General features: G+C 38.6%; 1 protein-coding gene across 1 annotated transcript; it reads left to right on the top strand.

Moving 5' to 3' along the window:
- The first annotated feature begins 2,387 nt into the window (after window positions 1–2,387).
- On the top strand, window positions 2,388–14,938 carry ubtd2 (ubiquitin domain containing 2). Its single transcript, XM_030154880.1, has 3 exons — window positions 2,388–2,637; window positions 6,010–6,246; window positions 13,454–14,938. The coding sequence occupies exons 1-3, from the start codon at window positions 2,568–2,570 to the stop codon at window positions 13,957–13,959; spliced, it is 813 nt and encodes a 270-aa protein (XP_030010740.1). The 5' UTR covers window positions 2,388–2,567; the 3' UTR covers window positions 13,960–14,938.
- The last annotated feature ends 1,760 nt before the right edge of the window (window positions 14,939–16,698 follow it).

Here is a 16,698-nt window from a genome sequence, read left to right as displayed (position 1 = left end):
CATTAAAATAAAAAAAAAAAAATTACCAATCATAAGAAGTAAATTACAGGATAAAACACATGCAACTGAGAAAGTGCATCAGACATTTTACTAAGTTAATAACTGACTAAGGCATCTCATGTAAAAGCAGACACTTTGTTACTGTAAATAGCATTTGTTTTATGTATTTTTTTTTCGATTTACATAGTGTATGTCAACTCTTAATTAAAACACTTAAATGTGTACAATTTCTACATTTAATTGTGTATTAAATGTGGAGAAAATTTTTATTGTAAGATATGTGTTTTACTTAAAACACATTTTCTAACAGGTCCTACTATAAGTGCTCATTCAACCCTATGAATCCCCAAAAGCCCATTTTGAATATAAAACAATCCCTTATCATCGAAACTTCACTGTGACTGTAAATATCACTAGAGGTCAGTGTCGTATATGTTTGTCACCTTGGTGTGTGTGTTTAGTCAACAGTCTATTCTTGTTTTGAATGGTCAGTGTGAATATTTCACAGCTTACTGTAGTGTCTAACAATGTTACAGTGGGAAAAACAACACTATTTCTAGGATCCCACTGGGAATACACAACCAAAACACAAGACCTTTGCACAAGTTTGTCTCATTTCTTTTAGTCTCATCAGCACCCATACATGAGAATCATTAAGTCTCTGTGAGAACTAAACAAGTAACACAAAGGATTATATTATATTTAGAAGATTCTGCACCATCATTTCCTCTGACTTAGGTCAAAAATATACAACCAAGAGTCAGTTGCTGTTTTGTTTGGTATGGTGATTGCTAAAAAGTTGATCCTGAGGGTGTGGAAGAAGGACTCAGTGCCCACGTTTGACCTTTGGTTGGGGGAACTAGCAAACACACTACATCTGGAATGACTAAGGTATTATAATGATGATAGAGGCAAAGTGTTTGTCCAGATATGGGACCCTGTGTTAAAATTTTTTCAGTGAGGTGACTGATATGAGTGACTGACCTGGCTGTTTTCTTCATTACATACACTTTTCTTTCTTTTATTACCTCCACCAGGAGGTGTTGTGATCACTTTGCTTTGTGTGTTTGTTTGTGTGTTTGTTTGTTCGCAAGATAACTCAAAAAGTTATGGACAGATTTGGATGAAAATTTCAGGAAATGTTGATACTGGCACAAGGAACAAATGATTACATTTTTGGTGGTGATCGGGGGGGGGCGACTGATCTGCCTTGGCGGAGGTCTGTGCTTTCCGATTGCTTTTCTTGTTTGATATATGAATTAGTAGGATATTATTTTATTGTTGCTGTAAATTCACTGATATGTGTTTGTGAGGGGGCTGTTTTGTGTTGTTTTTTTGTAAAAATTATAAGAAAATAAAAATGCAACCACATGTCAGGTATTATCTCAAAAGCATGTTGCATCATTTAGAGGATCAGAAACGGGCATCCAAGTAAGTTCATTTGTATGAGCCAGTCTTCTTTCAGTTCTAATCAATGGGAAATAATTGTAATTCCAGACAGCATTGTTGTAAAATTACCCTTGCTATCCCATTGCTTGTGTGTGTGTGTGTGTGTGTGTGTGTGTGTGTGTGTGTGTGTGTGTGTGTGTGTGTGTGTGTGTGTGTGTGTGTGTGTGTGTGTGTGTGTGTGCATGGATACATTAGTGTCACACTGTGTGTCTGTGCGCCAATGTGTCAAATTACACTCAAGTCTCTTTAGGACAGTCCTAAAGATAGTGACCAGGCAGGACTGTGTTTATCTGGTGTAACATTGCAGCATTCAGATGCAGAAATGGAATTAGTACAAGTATTATAATGATAGGGGAGGCATAAAATCCATGCAAAGGCTCACTCATGTTCAGATTTTACTTCACGCCCAACCTGACTGTCGAGCTCAAGAACACCTTAGAGGCTCAGAGGCTTTTAAACCCCAGTAAATGCAAAATCAAACTGAATGTCGATGTGACAAAAACACTGCCAGCTAGAAAATAAAAAGTAGAAAAGTAGAGGAAAACATGCACAGTTGTTTTCTGCAGTCAATCCAGTAGAAACAGCAGGAGGCCTCATGCACATTTACTAAATATATTATTTGTGTTTAGAGAAGCAACCCCCTCCCCCCTAACCTAAATAATGCTGTGTCAAAATGCATTATCACTGAGTCTTAAGTAAAAAGGAAACGTGTGTGGCCGCAGAAGCCAGCAGTGCACTTCTGCTTTGTTCTCTTCCTCCTTTCTCCTCCTCTTCCTCTGTTCCTCTGTCGGTCACCTTGTGTAGATGTGAGGCGGCTGTCTTCCACCGCACTCCCCCCACCCCACCCCTCCCCCAGCTGAAGAAGATGATGCCCGCTGCGACCCGCTGAGAGGAAGAGGGGAGGAAGGAAGGAGGCAAGGAAGGAAGGAGGGAGGGAGGAAGGAGGAGGAAACGAGGAGGAAAGGAAAGGAAGGAAAAGGCAGAGAGAGGGAAGGAAGTAAGGGAAGAAGAGAAGGGGAGGGGGAAGAGGAAAACCGAGAGAGAGGGGCTAGTAGATGTAGCTCTAGCTGTGGGCCGGGGGGTGAGCTACCTAGCCCGGGCTGCTCGCCGAAACATCCATGGGTGGCTGTGTCGGGAGCCACCACGACTCTTCGGGCAGCTTAAACGAGAACTCGGACGGCACTGGAGGTAACTTACGCGGCTTCTCGACGTCTTTTAGTGCCTGCGAGGGTGGCTTTTGAAGTGGGTTTCCTCTGGGAATTTAAACATGTTGTCCTGGCTGGAGGTCCTCTCTCTTTCCTTTTTATACCCGAGCCAGACGGAGCCGGAGACACACACGGCAGCCCTCCCCGGTATCCCCCTCCTCTCAGCGGGCCTCGAAGCGACAATGACGCCTGGTCTGCTTCGATACTTTATAAAGTCGGGATATTAACTGTGCGACGCTTACCACCCTTTGTTCTTTGACTCAGCTAGCTGGCTAAAACGTAGCCCAGTTAGCTTGCTAGCTTTTCTGCATAACAAATATGGGTCACAGACGGCAATGGCATGCAAGGGTACGCACAGGAGTGATGCAGACTGATTTTAATTATGGCCTGGGCTCTTTGGCTGCTTTTTCGTGTTAGCTTAGTACAAGCTGCACTTAAAGCTATTGTGAGGCTTTTGTTTTTATGGACTGTTTGCATAGGCGATGTGTTTGGAGCATGTGTTGAGAGTTTAGAAGAGAGGAGAGATGGTGTCAAAACTTAAAGGGTGCTCCAGCTTTAAGGCAAAGGAAGTGTGTTTGTAACAGTGATCAAGGCCTGAAAACAGAAAGAGTAGTGAATAAAATAGAATAGAAAAGCAGAACTTCAGGTTGTGGGACACTTTGAAGTAGCAGAATAAAGTGTAAGCATAATTGTATTTACAGGAACACTAAAAACTAGATCACTGGTGTCAAACTCATTTTAGTTCAGGGGCCACATTCAGCCCAGTTTGATCTCCAGTAAAATAATAACAGTGAAAAAAGTAAAATTATATCATGATCAGGTTTACATCTGCAGAGTTTCCTTAAAAATCTAAATAACATGAACAACTTGAATTGTCATAAGAAAAACAAGTGTAATTTTAACATTTTACCAATATTCTGCCTCGTTTTTATCAGTTTATCATTTACACATGTGCGTTACAACCGCACAAAACATTTAGTAACAGGCAGAATATTGGTAAAATTGCATTTACTTTTCTTAAGACATTTCTGTTTGTTCATATTTGTTCAAGTTATTCATATTTTTGTAAAAGTATTGTTCGCTAATGTAAACATTTTCATGTAATTTTACTTTTTTACAACAAAAAAAACAAAGAAAATTTGGGGTTGTCATTATTTATAGGTTATTATGATAATATTTTACCAGTCTGACCCACTTGAAATCTAATTGGACTGTATGTGTCTGTGCGTGGAACCTGAATTAAAATGATTTTGACACCATTGATTGTTAAAATCTTCAGTGTAATTTTTGCATTTCACAAATTCTTCCCACGGGCCAGATTGGACCCTTTGGCGGGCTGCATTTGGCCTCCGGGCCGCATGTTTGACACCTGTGATCTAGATTGTACCATATGTGAAGTTGTGCTTATTGGATGTGTTAACTGTTATTTATTGCTACTGCATTGTCACTGTATTTATTGTGAATGATATATTAATTTTTGATGTCTTTTTAACTGGCACCCCAGGAAGACTAGCAACTACTACTGTACAGTGGATGCTAATGGAGATCCACAATAAACAACAAACAAGCAACAAACATCATAGATCAACAAGAAATAATAGACAACAACATATTAATAACCACTCATTCAGCTATAATGGCTTTAGGACATTTACTAGAAGTAGTTAAGGAAGGCCAGAATAGATCAGACGGGTATAACTAGTGGTTTTACTCTTGCTGATGCTGATGACTTTTTTGCCAATTATTTAACATCAGTTTGGATTCTTCTGATCTGCAGCTTACTGAGTTATAACAGATATTAGATATACTGTTGAGTTACTGAGTTGCATAACAGAGATGTGGAGATGCTGTCTTGTTTCCTTCACATCTATCCCAATGATTTTTTTTTTTGCCTCCAAGACTTTTTTTGTTGTTGTCTCCACCAGTCTTTATAGTCAGATGTCAGAGATGCCCAGAGCTCCAGAGTAGTGTGTTTAGTAACAAGACACCCTGCAGTGTTAAAACAGAAGAAGCCAAACAGCTGTTATTTGACACCTAGCTTGAAGATAACACAGACAAGATCGTTAGACCTGAACACGTGTAAATTCATCTCGGTTTTCACTCAAGCAGATGTCATAATTGGATTCACCAATTTTATGCATAGTGATTTTTTTGTGCTTATTTATTTTCTGGTCCACATATAACTCAAGGGAATATTAGAAATGTCTGCCAAGTAGGCTGCCGTTTAGAGGTGAATGAAAGTCTTTAGGGCAGTCAGATGAGATACAGGAATGGACAAATGTGTTGCCAAGTTGACAGTAATACACTTGCAGATGCACAGATGAAGAAACCAACTTTTTTGTGTAATCACTGTGAGTAACATGCAGATCCTAAATGTTTTTCTGAGTTTTTCTCATAGTTGGTAAATGCTGCCTCTGATATTTTGCATAGCCGTATTTATATCACACAGTTTCTTAACCCATAAATATATGTTCATATAGGTTGTTGTCTGTTTCTTCCCACTGCTGTTGTACCTGCATGTCCCCACAGGCACCTCGTAACTTTCCAGGCTTATTTTTGTCAACCAAGGACCTCATTTACCCCAGGACTCTTGAGAGATACTGTCTTTACAAGCCATGTAGAAGGTGTTAGTATATACTTGACACATGTTGCACTGCATAATAGGGAAAAAGTCAAAGTAAGCCTAAACAGTCAAGACATTTAAAGGTCTTATTTACTACAAACAGTCTAAGGGTGATGTTGTCAGGCAGTGCCATGTGATCATCCGAGTACATGTGTACCGGCAGCAGGTGTAACTCAACACCTTGATCCATCGTCCTCCTCCCTCTTGTCCTCTGTCTCTGTCACACACACAGTTCTGTACCTGTTGTCCCCATCAGTCGGGATCCAGATGGTGTTATTCATCTTCAGTCTGCTGCAGATGGAGATACAGTCTTAATCTTTTTACTTGGTTTAGTTCTACAACAATTCTGTCTTCAGCTCTTCTCATACTGTGCATGTACAAATAATATGTAAGCAGATGTATTGGTTCAGACAAAATTCCTAACATTCTTTTTCTTTGTTTCTCTTGTGTACACCCACTGTCCTCTCCATCATTCCTTCTATTTACTACCACAACTGCAAATTTATGTCTCATCCGTGGGACTCCTGCTACTCCCTCTTTGTGTTATTTTCCTGGTTCTGTGTACACCTCCCTTGTACGTCCCCTTTGTCTTTCCATTTACTCCATCTATTCTCTTTCTTTTTTCCTGTAATTAATTATCTGTCCCCTCCTACTCTTCTCTCCCCTCCATCTGCCTTGCTGTCTCTTGTTTTTCCTCCATCCTTCCATTTCTCTTGCCTTCCTCTCTCCCAGTGGCTCTAGGGCGTAACCAGCCCCTGAAGAGAGAGCGGCCTAAATGGAAAAGTGACTACCCAATGACTGAAGGCCAGCTGCGCAGCAAGAGAGATGAGTTCTGGGATACAGCGCCAGCATTCGAGGGCCGGAAAGAAATCTGGGATGCGCTACGAGCAGCGGCCAGCGCCTTTGAGAGCAATGACCACCTGCTGGCTCAGGCCATCCTGGACGGGGCCAGCATTACACTGCCGCACGGTAATGCAAATCTCCAAACACACAGTGATGGACGCAGCAGATACACTTTTGATTTACTTATCTATGTAGAGCACCAATGCCAGGAAGTCCCTTTTTCAAGATCAAAATTTTTAAACAAATCGAAATTGAAAGCCCCAACCAAAATAGTGGACTAATAAATATTGACTTCACATAATGCTTAATCTTTTCTGAGCATATGCAGAGTTATAGTGGGCAAATATCTCCTGATAAATCTGAGCACAGATAGATCTGGCCCGAACAATTAGCATAATTATGAGTCTTCATTCTCGCTGCAGATAATGAAGCATGATCCTGCAACTGAGTGGACTATTATCATTATTTCCAACATCATAGTGGTCCAGAAAGACTGTAATATTAGCATCCATTTCACTAAACCTTTTTATGTATAGTTAATTTTTTTCAGTCTTGCTTTATTACATGCAACTCTTGTGAGATGTGTGTGATACCAAGGACAAATGTATATTTGTGTCACTGTATTAATAGATTAACAGAGATGAAATAGTCTTAATGAGAGTCTTAATAAGTGTAACACAGGAAGTGTAAAGTGAGATGTCCTGTGGAAGTTTCATAAACAGGAAATATACTGTGTGGGGCATGCTGTTAGTTCTCTGTTTTCTTGAGTGGTTCGTGCGCTGACTATTTGCTTTCTTACCCAACAATTGAATGTTAAGTGATTTTGGGCTTTATTCCAAGTAGCTAAGCATCTCATGAGCCTGGAGTTGAAACGGTTCAAGATGCTGAACCTCTAATGTTTGTCTGAATGCTGTCTGTTTTCTTTAGTTTAGGCTTGAGCTTAACAGATCAATAAATAAAAAAGGAATAGGGCTTGTCCTTGGTTTTCTGAAAGTAGGATTAAATGATGTATTTGGCTATACAAGAATACTAAAAATAGTGCACCTCCAAAAATGCACCAAGAAAAAAAAAATCAATAAAACAGCCATGGCTCAGATTCAGGAAGTCAGCAACACCACACAGCAATTACCAGCTACTTTAGCAGCATTTATCTTGTTGTAGATATGCTTCATTCTCTTTATTGCAACTTCATTTTATTTCAGTGTTATTCAAGGCATCTGTCATATTGAGAAGGAACCTGCTATGAAAATGTTGCATCTGTGAGTTTTGTACAAGTTCGTGCTGAAGTAGGAAGTTTTCACCTGTTCCTCAAGACTTTTGCATGAAAGAGTGTGCTGTCACAGAGAGCAAATGTCATAGTTAATAGTTAAGAATATGCCTTTTCAGCACCTATAATGTGAAATGGAGGAAAAATGGACTGAAAATATGTTGATGCTGAATGTAAGGCATCTGTCTTTTGTCCTACCATAGTAACAACACATAACACAGTGGTAAGCCTTATCTTAACTATGATCATTGTTTATTTCTTGTTGCCGTATCTCACGGGCATTATCTGGCACCTCTTCAGTTTTGTTTTTTTTTTTATGCTGGTAAATTCCAAAAGGTCGATAGATTTATAAGTGGAAAACCAGGTAGACATAGGTACAACCAGTTGAATAGATTTAGGTGTAGCAGGGCTTTTTACAGTTGTAAATGTAGTCAATATCTTGTACTGTTTCACTGTTGTCAGTTTGGCCAGGTCAGATCAGATCCTGCTGAGCTGCAGCTGTGAATTCCCTGAGCCTGATGTCATCAATTCACTCACCAGCACTCCACTACAAAGCCACAGACAGGAAACTTTGAACATTTTTCCCACTTACATTCACATCATCTTCATGCCCAGCCCAGATTATAGCCAAGGGAATGATTAAGCCTGTAATTACTCTTTAAAATTTTGCTCTCACCATTCCAGTTTTGCACAGACAATATACATTTGGCTTTCTTTCCACAATCTTAAAAAGTAAAGAAAAAATTTATGCGCGCAATAATGAAGCTAGATTAATAATGAATAACTGTTATATGATCAGAAGCTATTAAAGGGTTGGATTCCATCTGTGTTAAAGATGTTTTGGTGTGATAGGCTGTCAGCGCTCGGAGGAAAACAGGGTGGGTCTAGTGGCAGATCTTATCCACTAAATCATCCTAGGTCTGCTGTGCAAGAAAGAGAATACTGTTTAGCTCATTGAGTTTAGAATCTAAGATCACTGTGGGACTATTGAGATAAGCGGTTAATATAAAAGCTGTTAATGATCCCCCTACGTCAGTTAAACTTTGACTTTCCTGTGTTGTTGTGTTGTCCAGATGAGTCATAGGCCTTATCCAGACTGGCAGCCCAAATCTGTTTTTGGCACACCCAGATTATATCCATATTCTTATAACAAAGTCTGAACAGTTAGTCATTTCATTGCTCTCCTCTGCACCCTGGTTTCATCTGTATTTTGAATGGGCTTTTTACAGATGTGTCTGTGACGCTCTGGCCAATTCAAACAGATTTCAAAGTGTCTTGTGCACGACTTGCAGCACAAAGCATTATGACGTCAAGTCCAGATTGAGCAAAGTGCTGAGCAGAATTGATGCTGCTACTAACAGAGCACTGAAGAGGACAGTATGGAGAAAAACAGTCTGTTGACATTATCTACTGGCACTTTTGTACAAGAATTCTATTCAGTCAAAGAATGAGAAGTCGTGAAAACCAGTGTAGCTACATAATTACTGATGCCTACGTTGCCACAATAGGTCAGGCAGAAAGCAAATAAGAATGTGGACAGTTTATGTCAGATTGAGAAACAAATCTGATCTGCTTCTAGTCTGGATCAAGCCTTAGTTTCTGTATTTCAGAACTTTTAGCTCAGCATTTCTGCTTCCTCTCCACCTCTGTCTTTCTGTTTTGTTGTCTTAAATATCACTGGAAATTAAGCTGCTCTTTAGTCCTCAAAAGTGACTGTGTGAGAGGAAAAATGTAACTTGTTTGTAGAAATAGCTGTCAGCAGGCTGCATGTTGGACTTTCTCCAAGCACCAACAAATGAAAACATCATGTCTGTTGTTTTGCATCATTACAGGGCCTTGTGTTTTAAGGCCTAACAACTCCACCTACTGTTATTTTGGGTGGCCTTGCAAAGCAGCAATGAAGCAAGAAAGCATTTCTCATATAAACAAAATGTTTTCTTGCTTTGATCATAAAATGTAATCTTGTTCGTTTGGTGCAGGCTTGTGCAGCACAGATTTTTTTCACCTAGTCTTGTTGTTTGATGAAATTCCACGACTGAAGGCTTTAACGGCACCTGGAAACTATTAGCATTCTACCACTGTAAGGTAAACAGCAAGGTGGAGCTGAACAGAAGAAGAAAAACAGTGATATATACAGGCATATTCACCCCCAAAACATATTTATACAGTTACTTTGTAGTAATATTCATAGTGCTTTTTTGACACTGGCTATAATCACTATTTATCTGTGTCCTACTGTGAAATGTACACAGAAGACACATTTGTTATGGTGCTGGGTGGTATAGTGGATAAACTGGTGTAGTGTCTTTAATATTCTGTTATCAGTTTATCATTTACCAGCAAAGTTATGTTTAGCATTTCCTCAGGATGGAAATCATATACATTATTCACAGTTGAAGTACTGTGGAGTACTGCATGCAGTGTACTGAGAAGAGATACTGTGCATGCTCATTTTTTTTCCTTCATGTATTGAGTAATTTCCTATTGAAGGGCAAACCCCATATTACACTTTAACATTTTAAGTTCATTTTGTACATAATGAAATCTTTCATTTTTACCCCTAGACCAACTCTGGCCAGAGGGGTATTGTAATCGTTTTGTCATCTGTCTGTCTGTCTGTCCATTCTGGCCAAAGTGTATTAAAAGTGCGCTGCGTTATGTTATACGTCATGAAATTAAATGTTTTTATATTCTATGTAGGGCTGAGCAATCGAATGATTATTGTTATTATAACAACATTTTATGTCATGTAGGGATGTAATGTTGGTAATATTTAGTGATTTAAAAAAACACTTTTCTGGACATGAGCTGCAATAATTATCCTGATATAACTTTGCATCCTACTGTAATGGACGTTCTGTGTCCGATCGATGTCCCGATGTTGCAACACGGGAGGGCGTACGGGTGCAATGCCGCTGTTGCACCACGGGAGGGTGCTATCGTACAATGGCACCACGGGTACGATGCTGCTAGTCTAAATAACTAGTGTTCCATTATGTTTTTGTTGGATATTCTGGTGCTAGAGTTTGGAAGTGTTTGCCATGTTTAGAACATAAACGGCCTTCACTCAGAACCAAAACTTGCCTTTAAACTGGAAAGAGATAATGACATTTATTGTGCTTATTATCAGTATCAACTGACATGAAAAATGTTATCATATCACACAGCCTTTATTCTTTGTTCTCCTCTCAGGGCTAAAAGCCATAAAAATATACAAAGAAAATATGATTTACCGTGAAACCACCAGAATCTTAAATAGTACTCAAATTTTTGACCCTATCTTAGCAGTACTTATTTGTTAAAGTGGCTTAAATGCAGGATGCCACAGTTAGATTCCTCACATGTATCTGTTAATGCTGACAGTTTAGTTCCCTGAAAACTGATGGTCTACTCTCTCATAGTGCAGGATGCCACTGTTTTTATTTATCAATACGCTGGAAAAGTCTGCAGACATATTGTTTTACGTCTTTTTCACACCCAGTGGTTTTTGGTGAATGCTGGTAAGAGGTGTTGTATGCATGTTATCCACATCACTACATATATCACACTAAGTTTTGTCACACTCTCACTCTCTTCCCACCTCCTATTCTCTCGGTCACACATTGACTCTGGTAAACCATGTCCTGAGGCGTACTGTTGGCCTGCCCTCAACTTGACCACAACAGCTGTCATCTAGAGAGTAGAAAGCGGCGTACTGTGGGCTTCTGCTGAACTATCTCAGTCTCTGTACTAATGTTCTTTCTCAGGTGGCTCGTGTCTCACTGACCTTTTGAGTTTTACTTTCAGAAAAGACGTGGAGGTGCTTGTTTCATGCCTGTCTTTAATTACTCAGTTCTCATCTTGGAAACTTTCAAATACAGACGGTCTTGTTGTTTTTTTCACAAGTACAAAAGGACAAATATTACAATAAATGTACTGTTTTTGGATAATTTACATGGAAACTCCCATTGCCACAATATTGTTACTTTAATGACGTGTTCTCAGGAATCAAAAGTGTTGACACTAAACACTTGTGGTTTGGGGGACCTGTTTGAAATCCCCTTTAGGACCCCTGGGGGCCCCCCTGCTCGTTGTGCTGTATTAAGTTTCTGTTTTCGGAATAGTCTGACCTCTTCACTACATTTTATTTCCCTGTCTGTCCCTGACTCTCCCTGTCTGAAACACAGCAGGTCAGCAGTGACATAGTGTCCTTAATGTATTTCTGCATAAGACACATGACTTTCCCTTTTCGCATGGTTCTTATTTCCTAGTGTTTGTTGAATTATGACTCTAACTCTCATTTCTCCTATTTATCTGTGAATCAGAGTCACGTTTTTGCTTTGGAATTTGGAAAAAAAGTGATATGAGACTTTCATTTCAGTTCATCTGTGTGGTAATGGAAATGTTAAACGAATATATCCAATCAGTGTCAAACTCAGACCTTATTTATTATTCTTATATACTTATTATTCCTTTAGCTGGTAACTCTATTTGTATTATTGTGATTCACTGTAAGCTGTTTTTTTTCCTTATGTTGACTTATAGGGTCATAGCACTATTTCATATTCATGTAATTCTACAATGTTACAAAGAAATGAGATTGTGATGTTAAACTTTTACTTTCAATGACGTTTAGATCAATAGACTATAAGTTAACCATGTTTTTATAGCTTCACACCAGAGACGACTGGGACAATGTGAAAAATGTACATAAAAAAGATTGAATGAATGTCAAAATATTCATTAACCTGGTTGTCACTGAAGAAAAGTAGTGAAATGTGTAGTTTAAAAACAATGTTTCTCTAAAAAAAGAGAAATGATTTAGATATTTCAACTCTATGGTGTAGTATAAGTAAAAATAGGAGTTTTTGTATGTAAAAAGTGCCAGCTACAGTTGTCACAGTACGCTAAAAAGAGGTTTAGTGGTGTAGTTGGTACATGACTCCTTCTAGTTGAAGGTTCCAAGTTGTCGTTGAGTTTCTTCAGTAAATTATGAATAACATGCCTTGGCAGAGGCATCACCCTGAAGGGGTTTATTTCACCTCAGTGACAATTACATGGCTACTTACTGAAGAAATCAATCGTGTGGCAATAAATAATGATTTTAAAAAATTTTTTATGGACTGAAAATAATCTCCCATGTGTATAGCCCACAGCATTACAGAAATAACACATCAAATTCAGCTGTTTTCAGCACTATTTTGTAAAATCACATAATATGTTCTGGCCATGCCTTCCTCCTGTAATTCTAAATAAACTAACAAAAGTGGAGGAGGTCTGTCTCAGCACACGCTCTCTGTCTCCTATTAATCACATCCATGTCTAGGACAAGATGAGTTAAGACATTTGAGACAAAGGGTTTTTTTTCAGTATTACATCCACCACAAACTTTAGTAAATAATGTTATTTATTCTCCTCCCCAAAGTTTGCACTTCTCTTACAAATATTCTGACTTTGTGCTGCATGTCTTTATTAAATCCAGTCAGAAAAAAAACATTTAAATTATATTCTAATAAGATTTTCCTTTTGAGTTGCAGAAAGAATAAAAAGGTGTCTTGTAGTTTACATATATTTACAGAAAACCAAAAGTAATGCTTTCAAAAGAAAATGCAAGGAATCCCAAACAAAAAGAAGAATAAAGAAACAATAAAAAAAAAACAAAAAAAAACAAAAAAAAAAAAACAGCGACTATAAACACTGAACTGATAGACTATAATAAAACACAGTCAAAAGTTTAACTTGTACTGGGTGGGCGAAACAAGTCATTGAAATATTTAAATTGATCCAGTTCACATTTCTTCAGAGGTATTTCATAGAACTCCAGGCAACTGGATTTTCTGTTCAATGTAAAGCAAAAAGAAAAACATTATAAAGCCCTGACATAAGAGGGTTTGTACTCCAGTGTTACAAAAACTGTCCATAAATGTGTTGTCTTCATACTGTCTGAAATGACAAAACTCAAACTAGATTTAGAAATAGTACAATGTACAATGAAGCTGAAATTGTCCTGTTCTTATAACTGACAGAACATAAGTGAACACCAGTCATTTTTGCTTCGATTACTGACTTTGTCTGTCTGTCTTCCAGGAGCTCTGACTGAATGTTACGATGAACTGGGGAACAGATACCAGCTACCCGTCTACTGCCTTTCCCCTCCTGTCAACATGATTGAGGAACGCTCCGATGAGCCTGACGGTTCCGATCCAGACTCTGGGGCTGCGGATCCATCCACGGGCAGCGCCAGCGACCCAGGCTCAGGAGGGGAGTGTCAGCTTCGCCTACGACTCTCCACTGGACGTGACCTCAGGTTGGCGGTCCGCTCTACAGACACAGTGGGCATGATGAAGCGGCGTCTACAAAGTCAGGAGGGCGTACCCGCCACGACCCAGCGCTGGTTTTTCTCAGGTCGGCCGCTTACAGACAGGCTGCGCTTGGACCAGCTCAACATCTCCAGAGACTACGTAGTGCAGGTCATCCTCAGCCAGCCACCAGCGCCTGTATCCACTCCAGGACATACACAAGGGGCCTCCGGTCCTGTGGAAGGTGAAGGAGTGGCTGCACTTTCACAAGAACCCACGCCTGTGGAGAACTAACTGCCCCAAACCTCAAGCCTGGAAGCGGGCTTAGCTATGAGCTAGCAGACTGAAAGAAAGAGGACGATAAGGGAGGAAAGAGAAAGAATTGCTGACTCTGTTTTTGTTTTTTTTTTCCTTCATTTTCTTTTCTCTTGTCCTCTCTTCTCCGTTGTTTTTGCAAGCAATGCTGAGAAGGTCTTTGTTGGAACAGGGTTTGCCTGTCTGCTGGAGCAAAAGGACTCTCTGAATTGAGAAAAGGCTCTTCTTTTTGGTTTTACATGTTGAAATTTTGACCTTTTCTGAAGTCTTTTTAACTGTTCCTATGGAAACCAAACAACAAGAAAAAGAGAACTGTGTCTGATGGCTTAAAGGGTTTTCTTAGCAACACTGGGGTGCGAATGTTTCTGTGTTTGTCAGTTTCTTTCCAAGTTCTGCACTTTGGCAAAGCTAGGTCAGCAGAATTGGGGGGGGGGGGGTTAGGCTACAGGGTTATATATACATTTCAATGCATACATTTCAGCTTGGATCATTCAGAAAGAAAAGAATAAAAATAGTTTAACTGTCACAACACTTATTCAGGCATTTATTGTTTGTGATCGGATCACATGGGGGTTACATGAGCTTTGTCTCAGCTGTTGGTATCGCCAGTTAAAAAGATGTGACCTCCCTTTCAAGAGACTGCAGACAGGAGGTGTGACTGGACATTTTACCAAGATGCTGCTGGATTAGATTCTTTATTTCATCCTGCTTCACAGAACAATCAGAGCAATCATTAATAAACGTAAATAAGTCAGTCTATGTTTGCATATGTGTGTGTGTGTGTGTGTGTGTGTGTGTGTGTGAGAGAGTGACAGAATAAGGGTGTGTGTGCTATTGTATCCATTCATGACCATGACACAACCACGCTTATTCATGTGACGAAAGGATGGACATCAGAAACACAGCTGCATATTTTGATTAAAAATAGTGTTTTTAATTAAACCTAATCTTTGTTTCTGTTAATCTGTGAATGTTTGCTTTGGGTTTTCTTTTTAATTTACCACAGTTTGTTTACAACACATCAGTGAACTCACAAACATCATCACTGATTAGTGGCTTTGATTATTCTCAGAGAGGAGGAGTGGTTGAATGTGCAGAGCATAGACTTCAGAAGTTGGATGTTTGGCACTTAATATCCATAATAGTAGATGGAGAAATGGAAATATATATAACCATTCAAATGACTTAGACACTGCGCATTCAAACAGTCTATCCATCAAGATCCAATTCAGAACCATAAAAATATATTTTTAATTGACACATTCCTTTTTTAAATATTATTCAGTATATTTCAGGAGCTTTTTATTTACATATAGATATCGCAATTGTTGATATAGTTTTTTCAACTTCAGCATTCAGTGGGTGTTTTTTTTTGTTTTTTGTTTTTTTTCAGGTTTTATTACCCCGCCCCCAAAAGGGAGGCAAGGGTGTTTTTGGTTTGGTTTGCTTGTTAACACTCTGGCTGCAAAACTATTTCTTGAATTCATACCAAATTTGGTTTGTAGATTGCCAGTGACCCAGAATAAATCTCATTACATTTTGGGAACAGCAGGTCAAAGTTACTTTTTTTTAAATTAAATTTTACAATCTTTTTTTCCCCCATTTACTTATAATGGGTGAAATTTCAAATGTCTGTAGCAGCAAAACTATTGGTTGAATTCATACCAAATTGGGTTTATAGATTGCAAGTGACCCGGAATAGATGTCATTACATTTTGGGAAAAGTAGGTCACAGTTCAAATTTCTTATGAATTTTTAAAATATTTTTTTCTTCTCCCATTTACTTATAATGGGCCGAATGTCTATAAATTTTGTTTTTTTTTTTTTCAATACACTTCAAACTTGGCATATATATAGAAGCAATTGATATGCTGACATCACCACACACATAGACATGATGACATCAGCTGGATTGATGTCAAAATAAATTATAATACGTACAAGGGGCGGGGTTTATTGTGCCTGGTATCACTTGTTAAGTATATGTCACTATGGCTCTATATTCAGGACATAGAAAATATAGTCTGTTATGAGAGACTTTGGTCATGTACAGGCCTTTTCAGGGAGGGGCATCTTCAAAACACACTTGAACATACCACACAAACTGAACATATCAAAACCAGCTAGTTGAATTTATCTTAAAAAATGAGCCACTATTCTGATAAGCCCCTTTTAAGACGGCAGCGCTATTATTACATCTTGTGAGAGTATGTTTTCTATCTCTTTTTACATCCTGTAGATGTAAAAACAGATCGACAGTTGTTATAAACTCCTTTTTTCTGCCTACTGTAGCTTTAACTTACACTCAAGAACCTTTTGATTTTCTCTAAAACCCAACAAGTTGACTTTTGCAATTAATATCAGTATTGACTTTGGCAGCTACAAGATCTTATTTGTTATTTAACCCATAAAGACCCAGTACTACTTTTGTGACAGTTCCCAAATTATTTTTTCTCTGTATTAACTTTTCTTAAGGGATTTATCATCATCATTTATTGGAATATTACCTTCTTTACTTTGTGTTTCTTTTCAGTGAAAATCAGGTATTTTCCTACATTTAATTTTCATATAATGTAGCTGTTCATAAAAGCTCATACGCTCAAATGCAAACTCTTCATGTCAGCCGTGATGTATTTGTGTCTTCTGATTAACCCATAAAGACCCAGCACTACTTTTATGTCAGTTCCCAAGTGAAATTTTTTTCTATATTTAACCTTT

Source organism: Sphaeramia orbicularis, chromosome 14 (genome assembly GCF_902148855.1).
Source record: "Sphaeramia orbicularis chromosome 14, fSphaOr1.1, whole genome shotgun sequence".
Taxonomy (NCBI): Eukaryota; Metazoa; Chordata; class Actinopteri; order Kurtiformes; family Apogonidae; genus Sphaeramia; species Sphaeramia orbicularis.
This window is presented reverse-complemented; position numbering and strand designations above follow the sequence as displayed.

What these genes read in the sequence shown, in the direction of transcription:
- ubtd2 (XM_030154880.1), top strand. Translation starts at nt 2,568, where the DNA reads ATGGGTGGCTGTGTCGGGAGCCACCACGACTCTTCGGGCAGCTTAAAC. An exon ending in GAACTCGGACGGCACTGGAG is followed by an intron (nt 2,638 to 6,009) that starts GTAACTTACGCG and finishes CCTCTCTCCCAG; the next exon opens with TGGCTCTAGGGCGTAACCAG. An exon ending in CAGCATTACACTGCCGCACG is followed by an intron (nt 6,247 to 13,453) that starts GTAATGCAAATC and finishes TCTGTCTTCCAG; the next exon opens with GAGCTCTGACTGAATGTTAC.